The following is a 10,059-nucleotide window of genomic DNA, read 5'->3' on the forward strand; positions in this document are numbered from 1 at the left end:
ACTCATGACTTCTTTCACTGAAGATGTGTACTATGGAAGTAGGTGGTTGATAAAGAGTTTGATAGAGAGAAGGTGGTGTAGAGGTAGCAAAAGTTCTCAGTATTGGGGGGGGGAAAAAAGGCATATGTGGAGTTAATCTATTCTAAAAATGCTATGGTAATTATGATGCCATCCTTTGGCATATCTTTCTTACAAGCCACAGTGAAAGAGGGAGAGAAAGGAAAGGAAGAATTTGACCCTGCATTCCTTTCAGTTGAGCTCAGGAACTACTTTGTCTGACTGAAAGCTACTGAGAGAAGAGGCAAGACTATAGCTCTAAATTTTCTCTTCATTTCAGTGGGTTCAAGATGAGGCCCACAATATTCACAAAGATTAAGTATGTACTAATAATTTTTCCTTTTTTTAAGAATATTTCAGGTTCAAACAATGAGGCAAAGCTCGATGGATTAAAACCATTCAGCACTTATTTTATCAGTGTCTCTGCATTTACCAAACTTGGGAACGGGAATCAGTTCAGTAATGCTGTCCAGTTTACAACAATGGAATCAGGTTAGACATGGCTTTTTGTAAGCTACCATTTTGTTAATGCAGATTTTCAGCAGTCTTCCCCTTCTTTCCAGAGAAAGTGTAACATGACAATATCTCATTATCTTCTGCTTCTGTAACACCAATTCACATTTCTATTGTACCGGATAGACTGGGTTTGAAGTTTGATGTCGGAAGCGTAGAATTAGAAATGATCTCATTGAAATGAGAAGCTTATATGGCTACTATAAATCTTTGAATAGCATCACAGGTAAAGGGAGGAAAATCGGATATCAGACTTTGCAGATCAAAACAATAATTCAGATCCTTGTGAAAATAACTGAATTTTTAACAGCATCAAAACTAACTGGACAAAAGATTGGCAAATGAACTGGAACATCTTTTAGGAAAATGTAATTTTTTAGAAACGTATTTGATCATTGATTTTAGGAAAGAAAACCAGTTTTAAATTAAATATCATAGTTTGTTAGGTCTTATTCTTCCTGACATCTAGGAAGGTCAATGCAATGTAACTGATTTAGTTCATTAATTATGTATAGTTTTGACACGTGCCTTCTACACATCTCGAAGTTGTAGGTTGTTTCAAAGCGAAAAATTATATAATGTGGAAAAGAATACTTAACATCTGCTAAAGAGAGACATGGAGCTCTGTGAATGTGTAAAGCTGACTTTTGGTCAAAACTGCAACTCTTTGTTGCAATTCCCAGGCTGTTCTGCTCAACGAGGGATGTCTAGGATACTAGCATGGATAGAAGTCTGTGTCTGAACTCCCAGGTTCCCTTACATAGAGAACCAAGGGAGCAGAGGAAGTAGCAAAACATTCCATACCTTGACGGCAATTTTTCATGGTTACACTTCCAGTGAAATATTCTTTCCAGAGCTGATATGATAGCAGTTCTGGAAAAAAATATGTGCTTTACTGTATCCAGTGTTTAGAACACAAAGAGAAATCTGGACCATCAATGAACTGGATCAGGTTGGAAGTTGGATCTCTGCAGCTGGAAAGTGTCCTGCCAAAAAGCCAAAGTCCCCCTTCAGTTGAGTCATTCAACAGTTCATTTTCTCAGTACTTTCTCCAGAAATGCTGGAGGTGCATTGCCCACAGGAGTGTGGTCTAGTCATTTTTCTGTTTTTTCGTTAAATTTTTTATGATCAAGTAGCTCTGAGACTGTTTTCTTTCTCTCCATCCCAGGTTCTGGGCAATTCTTTGTTCAGTTCTTTATTGAATTCATGTAATGGTACATTCTCCGGTCTTTCTTCAGATATTGCTTTTTTTTTTTTTTTTTTTTTTTTTTTTTAAGTGTTCTTTAACCTCTGAAAAGCAAATTAATCATTTTAAAGAAATTCATCTACCTTTATGCAGTGATGATAGTGCTCCCCTCTATTTCTGGTTCTACAGTAACAGTTCCCGGACATGTTCCAGCAAAAGAAGTATGCTTATTATGCACTCACTATCTCTTAGCTTGTAAAGCCAGAAATTTAGCCTTTTCCAAGATAGTTTAATTCCTTGTTCTTTTTAATGAATTGTTCACATCTAAATGCTTTATTTTCAGCAGGAGTACAGTATGTGCTACCTTTTCTTCGATTTTTATGAACACTTTCTCTTGCTGGGACCAGCAAGAATGTGAGGCAATAGCATTATCAGGACAGCTCTGAAATCTGTCTAGTGACTTCTGTGCAAATCATTGCTCAGCTGAAAGGAGACATATGATACAGCACCCTAAAAAAAAAAAAAAACAACAAACCAAAGCTGAGATAAATAAGAATTTTCTGCTGTTGAAGCTGTTGCGGAGTATATGAGTTTAACACTTCTGTGTATGTTCTACTACAATTCAATTATTAAAATAGGGAAATATGAGAAGTGAAGTTAAAACTGGAGCATGCAACTAGGAAAAAGTCAGATAGGTAGCCTCTTCTATGTCAGGTCACTAGGAGAGAGATCCTTTTTGTTCTCTCAACCTGTTTTGCTTATGGTCTATTTATACGTCACTGGAATATTTCACCTTCTCTCTGAGTATTATGTCCCTGCTTCTCCAACTATATTTCTCTGTGATTATGGTTTTAATTCTGTGAGAATGTTAATCTTTGGGACATGTGTATCTTTTAAGTACCAGATGTTGTCCAGAACGCTCACTGTATTGCGACAAGCTGGGAATCGATCTTCGTGCAGTGGGAGCCTCCTGCTTCATCCAACGGTGTGATTACCCATTACGTTGTAACAGTTGAAGGAAGTTCTACAATTTTTGCATCTAATATTACACTGCATACTTTCCAAAATCTGCTTTCAAATATTTCTTACCAGTTTAAAATAAAAGCTGCAACATCTGCTGGTGACGGTGAAGAACAGATATGCAATGCCAGTACACTTCCAGAAGAAGGTAACTAATTACTAAAGTTAATTATTTTCTTTAATTTAAATGATGACTATGAAACAAGCAGGCCTGAAATACTACGGGCAGCTGAATCTCTGCCCTTTTAATATTTGGTTCTGCTAGTGGATAAGAAAAATACAGGGCTCCTTTCTAGGGTTTTAGAATAGGTCCCTTCCTTTCTAGCTTTTTGGTGATTTGTAAGTTTCACCTCAGTATTGCATCCTCTTGTTTGCTCAGGGCCTTTTGTCCATCAACAGGATTCAAAATCTGCTTTTGAGAAATGTATTATTTTAACATTAGAGATAAGCATGATTAAATCTTACGGCATTGGCTGGAAAAAATGCAGTGATCTTAACTGCTGTGTTGAATGTGGATGCAGGCAAGCATTTATCTAAAGTACACGTTCTTTTAAATCAGAGCTGATGAAAAGCCAGTCCTAACTCAGAGCTCCAGTAAGACTGAAATTGAGAATGGGTGTCCAGACTGGCAAGCTGATGCCTGATTAAAACTGGGCTTGTCCAAACCCAGAAACTTTTGAAGACAGATTTATGAGAGGCATGTTACCCTCTGGTACAGAGGAGAACACGAAGCTTTCTGGGCCGCCTGCTTCTTTGAAGGTGGAGAAATGTTGCTGATAACCTCGAAGAAGCCTGCCACCTGGAAAAGTTAGCTGCTGGGATTTTTGAGGAATTTGGGGTTGGCTGCTAGTTTTTGAGGAAATCTTGGAGACTCTGTGCATGTAGTACTAACCCTTGGCTTGAAAGACAGGCTACTAGCCTGTTGTCTGTTTTATAGATTTGTACTAGTAGCAGAAAAAATAAGAGTATTTTCTAACAACACATGGCTTACATATTTAATCGCTAAGAGTTTGCCTGAGTGAAGGATTATACTTCAATATACTTTTTAATGTTTTTATTATCATTATAATTTTTGCTACATACACTGCGTAGACTCTTTCTTGCAATCTTTTAGAGGTTGTTGCTTAGTCATATTTACAGCAAACTAGATATTATTAGGACATTTCCTTAACTGTGTGTTTGCATGAATTGTTTTCTGGTGACTGGCTACTAGGAATTGGAGATTCATGGTTGGGAATGGAAACAGTTTTATAGCTGTTGTCAGCTTCTTATTTATGGTGGTCTAAGATTAGTCACAGAATATGTAGCCAGCACTGAGTCACTGACAATGCATTTATTTCTGACATAAAGTGAAATCGAATTTGGCTCCGTGTCTTACTGCATAATGTTTGACCTTTGCATTTTTACAGAGTTCATTTGCCTCTTTTTTTCTTTTTCTTTTTCTTTTCATTTAGGTACACTTGTTCATATCTGGGTAAAATTAAACATGAATCATGAAAATTAAATTTATGAGGAGATTAGTAGATTTTTGTGTCTAATATTGCTCCATTGTCATGGTAAACCACTTCTGCCAGGCTGCAGTGCGTTACAAAAACTATCAACTTTGTAGTGGTAATGTTACTTTGTGTTTAAATACATTATGCAGTATATGAAATATAATATAGCAAGTACACATGCATAAATGATTTGGGATTTTATGACTGAATAGCTGTCCTTGGATTATTTTCAAGAAAATGCACACATTAAAATGAAATTTTATTAGGGTTGAATGAGTTTTTAGAAGGGAAAAAGAGCCATAAATTGGTAGGATAGTTCTCAGAAAGTCATACTAAAGCTGCGCAGCTTCAGTTAGCTCAGAAGTCTGGGGACAGTGTAAGAGTCATTCAGTTAAGAATAAAAATAAGAGAATTAAAAAGCCATTTGGGGCATTTACTATTTTCTGAAAATCTATTTATTATAATATTAAGACATGCAGTGTAATTTTTCTCTAGTCCTATGTGATATTATAAATGAACACAAAGCCTTGTAACAAGTTGAGGGCTGTGTTGTACTATGGTGATAGTAATTACTATTTGTTTTCTACTAAACAGAGATTCATTCATAACTTCAATTTAAAAGAAATATTACTAAGAATTTGTCAAAGAAACGTTTTACAGATTAATCTTTTCTTAATTTTTCTGGCGTGTAATAACTGGCAGCTGTATACAGAAGTATGCTTTATGGATGAAAAAAAGTAGTGCCTAAAAGGATTATTAATATAAAAATTTCTTAGGTCTTCTAGTGCAGAGCTGGCAAAATATCATCATCTGTTATTTCTTGGACATAAAGGAAGTCTATTCTCTGAACAAGTAAACCTTTAAGGATTTGGGTTTTTACACCCAAAATGAAGTTGCCCACTGGAAAATATGGTCAGTTTTGTCTAGGCCTGTGAAGTACACAAAGTGAGCTTAAAACTTCCTACATCTCCAAGAAAATGGTCTGTTTCCTCCAACATATGCCTTTTTATAGCACATGGCATTTCATGACAGCCTTGTGAGTTGGATAATGTGAATTTCTTCATTGCCTTGTGAAGAGAACTACATATGCACTGGAAGAATCCTTTAAATGGAAGAATATAAGGACCACGAATCTTTCAATTTTTTTTTTTCCAAGACTCAGTGCTTTTTTTCCCACGGACTCCAGTTTTCTTAATGTAGTGTAGATCTTTTTTTTAGATTTTCTAATTAGTTGGTATGTCCGAATATAAGTGGCTTTGATGTTGATGGTAAATCTTCACTAGACAAATGCAATGATCAGATGGTGGCTACCCATTACATTGCATTGATGTTATTTTTGGAAGCAGGTAGATAAAAATAGAGGAATCATAGAGTGTAGGATGATTTATTTTTATTTTTATTTTTTTTTAATAAAGACTAGGTTAACTCTGAACATAAAAGAAATCATGGTAAGATTTACATACAAAGCTGGCACTAAAAGCATTTACAGGTCAAATATATAGTTTACTGAAAAGCAGATAGGGTCCAGTTTGTCAGTAAGGTGAGCCTTCTTGATTGAGTTTAAGACTAAAGTATACTGACAGTTGTCAGTACTTTTCTAAGCCTTGTTTAAGGTGTGCATTTCTCCTTGGATATGTAGGATTTGATTTTTCAGTCCTTATATCCTTCAGTTAGGTACCGAATTTTCTAATGTTAGAGACCTAAACCAAGGATGCTTTTTTAAGACATGTTCTCAACTGTGCAATTTCCTTTAGAGCATGTCTGATAGTATCAGTCCGAAGTCATGGGAAAAACAGTCTACAGTTTTTTTTCACTTTTATGTTAGTGAAATCATCTGGGACCTATTTATGATGTTCTTGTTCTTACCAAGCAAGACCTTATATCACAATGAGTCCCACTGAGGTTAGCAGTCCATACTAGAGTGGTATTTAGTATCACCAGGGATATCAGCTTAACCCAGGAAACTCCTTTTGGTAACAAAATTTTCAAAAATTAATGGAGATAATCAATACAGAATGTTCATTTTCTTTGCCAATGCCTCAATTTTCTGAAGATCATTTTGTTCAGTGCCCACTGCTATGTGTTCTACTTTGTTCTTCACTTTCCTCCACTTGATGCTCTTAATACCACCCCACAGACTTCTAGGCTGCCACTGTTCTTTTAATCCAAACTCCAGCTACAAGCAGCTGTTCTGTAGGCAGACTTTTTTTTATTAACTTCATTAGGAACTATGCCATATCAGATTACTGTCTTCTGTTCCCCAGCCCATGCAGCTGTAGTCGTTCCTTTCCACAGAAGTCTTTACAGAAAGCTGTAACTTCTCTCTTTTCTCAGTAGATCTTTCTGTAATTGTGTCCTTTGCTGCCCTTAGTTATCTTTGGATTGCAAATAAGATTTTTCCTACAAAATATTCCTGTGGCTTTAAACAGTTCCACTAACACTTTTCAGCTTGATCTCAGTCTTTGTACAGTCAGGTGCCTTTTCTGCAAGCAATTTCCTTTCATTTGTTTTCTCAAATAAAATGTTAATCTCAGAGCAGTCTGCCAGCTTTGGAAGGACTGATTAGCATTGCAGCCAGACGAGCATAGAGAACTGGGGCCAAGATCTGTGAAAGTCACTTCTATTTAGGTGCTTAACTTCCTGTCAACTTCAGTAGGAGTTCAGGCACGTAAATAGGTTTTAGGAGCTTAAGATCCCATGTGGATCTGGCTTACGGCACTTTTCCTTGAAGTTTGGCCATCATGGGAACAATGGTGGATGAACCTGAAAATACCTCATTACTTCTCCAGTCCAGAAACTGACTTACCAGCATTTCATGGCTAGCCACTCTGCCAGCATTCTGGCTGGCTTTCAGAAGCTGAATTAAAAAAGAGTAAATTGAAAACTATGGAGGACATTGCATTGCATCAAAGTTTTCAGTCTTTGGAAACCTTACTCCCAAAGCTAGATGAATCATAGTAAATGCAGTATAGTTGGATAGGGAAAGACTGCAGGGTATAGAATGATTAACTTAAGGGGTACTGCCCATGATTTGTGGAAAATTTAAACATGTGATTAGCACTAGAATTCCAATAAGCTAATCAGGGCTCAGTCCTAGACAGTTAGCATCCTAGATCACCCTAAACACACCCTTTTCCTAGTTTTTTTTGTTCAAATAGATCCTTCTGGAATTCAGGAAGAATAATAAAGTGCCTTTTAAGCTTGTATTAAAGCAGGAGTATATAAGTGCAGATAGATAAGTTTTTGTTACAGTTCCAGTTTAGTCTAAAGGAATAATACACAAAGATGCAAGTTTTGGCGTTAGTTGCTTTTAGTGTGAACAGTGATCACTTCATCATAGTTGAGTCATGTTTGGAAAATTTAAACAAGCTGCATGATTACTCTAGGAAGCATGGAATGGTTTGTTCAAATCAGTACCATCTGTGGAGGGAAAAAGTTGGGGGAATTTTAGTCATTCTTGAGGAATGGAAATCTGATTCTCCATGCTGGAGTAATTGTAATCCTCTTTGTATCTGTAACCCAATAGCATAGTTGTCTTGAAATTGTGTCATTGAGCACAGTCATCTAGTGCAGGAGTGCCACTGAGTGTCACTCCTCCTTGCAGCCCTTGGAGTACCCCTGCAATGGAGTCTGGGGTCACATCATGGTTTTTCATTCTAATGACAGATTATGTTTATAATTGATTTTTATATGGAAGAAATGACATAAGATGAACTAGATTCTAAACTGAGAGATTTTAAGGCTTTAATTCTATTTTAAAGATCTAGCTAGGCACTGGCACAAAAAGCTTTCTTCTATCTTCTACTAAGTGACCAGTTTTTGTAGATTAGAAATATTTTGCACACAAATGTCTTAGAAAACTGGGGGAAAAAAAACAGTGACATAAAATGGAAATAAATGCTTTTTGTATAAAGGAAGTCTTTTTCAAATGTCTGTTGCCTTTATACATGCAGTCTTATCTTTCAAAATGATGGTTTTTATGTAGTCACTGGGATTTTCAGACCATCTTCAGCCTTGTAAGATTAATTTTTATGGGCTCCCTCTGCAGGTAGGGGGAAAAGACTCTTCTCAAGGAGACAGAAAGGGTTTCTCTGCCCTTCGTTCTTCTGTTTGCTCTGAGAGTTTGTCAGTACAAAGAGCTGGCTTTATTCAGCTGTAGCTGTTATGTGTGAGTGCCCACAAATCACAGCCACTGCTATTTTTCCTTAGGAATGTGTAGTTCTCTCAAAGTGTCAGGCATCTCTTCTGTCTTTCTTACAGAACTGTGAACTCTCATGTTGAAACTAGGAGACTAGGATAATCTTGAGCTGGAAAGCCCACCATCTGGCTAGAACATGAGCAAAATTGCCAGCGATTGCCTCTTTAACCTGCCTAATTTTAGTTGCACAAGACTGCAGTTATCCCACCTGTAGCTCTACCAGCTTTGCAGTTGGAATGAATGTATATTTCCACCTTCCTTTTGGCACCCAGCAATCAACTGGTTACTGTCCACATTAATTTGTTTCTATATTTTTCCATTATTATATTCAGACAGGCTCTTGTGGTTCTGCTTTTCTGTCAGGAACCTTGAGTATATGGGATCTGTGGATTAGAAATGCTTTTTAAGATCTGCTTTCCTTAAAATCTTGTGATGAGGAAGCATGAAATTGTATTCAATCATTTTTCCTATGCTCAGGCAGAAAGCTTTAAGCTTTATGCAAGATGTCTTATTGGCATTTAATCCAGTCTATCGTTTAAATGGGAGTGTAGTGCAATAATCAGTTCTCAGCTGTAGGATGCTTGTGATATTGGATTAAGAGTTATTATTATTCGGGTTGTTTCAATCTCTAACTTGATCAATTTTAAATTTATATTACAAGCCATCCAGTGTTGGGTGTTCTCATCACAGCAGAAGCTCTTGGTCACGTCCCTGGGATAGTGAGGTCATATTCCTTATGAAAAAAGAATAATCCTCCTCTTATTTATTCTTTATCTTACCTTTTTAATTTTTTTTCCTAATTTTCATTTATTTATTTATTTATTCCTTAAATTGCCTCAATTTTTATCTGATCTGATGTCTTTGGAACTGCTGACTCTTAAATTCCTGGAATGTACAGCATTGAGTCTTAAAAAGACTTTATTTTAATTCTAGTACAGGGTGCAATTTGGTGACAACTTTTATTTCACTTCTTTTATCCATTTTATCCATTTTATCTCAGATTTTGTCATCATCATAAGATTATAAGATTAATATGCTTTGCAGTTCCTTAACAGATTGTAATAGCCTATATCCTAATCGAAATCGGGATTTTTAAAGGATACAGAATTTTCATAGTAATTATTGAATGTTCCCCCACCTTTCTTTTCCAGTTGCTAACGGATAAAATGTTCCCTTACTTGTATTTTCCTAATTGTGAAAATAGGTGTTTTTTTGTTTTTTTTTTTTACCAAAGTAAACAAATTGATTATTGCCTCTCTAAAACTCATGAAGCAGGACAGTTTCAATCTGATTTGCTTTAATTTATGATTTCCTGTACTTTGCTTCTCTTCACTGTAATAATAACAGAGTAAAACAACATTGATTTTGGTACTTTGCAATAGTGATGAAAATTAGCTAGCTCTGCCAAATGCTTTTCTTTTTCTTTTTCTTTTTCTTTTTCTTTTTCTTTTTCTTTTTCTTTTTCTTTTTCTTTTTCTTTTTCTTTTTCTTTTTCTTTTTCTTTTTCTTTTTCTTTTCCTCTTTCTTTTCCTCTTTCTTTTCCTCTTTCTTTTTCTTTTTCTTTTTCTTTTTCTTTTTCTTTTTCTTTT

General features: G+C 35.8%; 1 protein-coding gene across 1 annotated transcript in view; it reads left to right on the forward strand.

Moving 5' to 3' along the window:
* The window catches only part of PTPRQ (protein tyrosine phosphatase receptor type Q), a 120,342-nt gene that overhangs the window by 66,779 nt on the left and 43,504 nt on the right, over positions 1-10,059 (forward strand). The window contains 2 exon segments of the mRNA XM_042816092.1: positions 408-549; positions 2,655-2,924. Of these exon segments, the coding sequence (XP_042672026.1) occupies positions 408-549; positions 2,655-2,924 (412 nt within the window).

The sequence above is a fragment of the Centrocercus urophasianus genome, unplaced genomic scaffold, assembly GCF_019232065.1.
Source record: "Centrocercus urophasianus isolate 14NV4802_14NV808 unplaced genomic scaffold, USGS_Curo_1.0 seq_15, whole genome shotgun sequence".
In the NCBI taxonomy this organism is placed as follows: domain Eukaryota; kingdom Metazoa; phylum Chordata; class Aves; order Galliformes; family Phasianidae; genus Centrocercus; species Centrocercus urophasianus.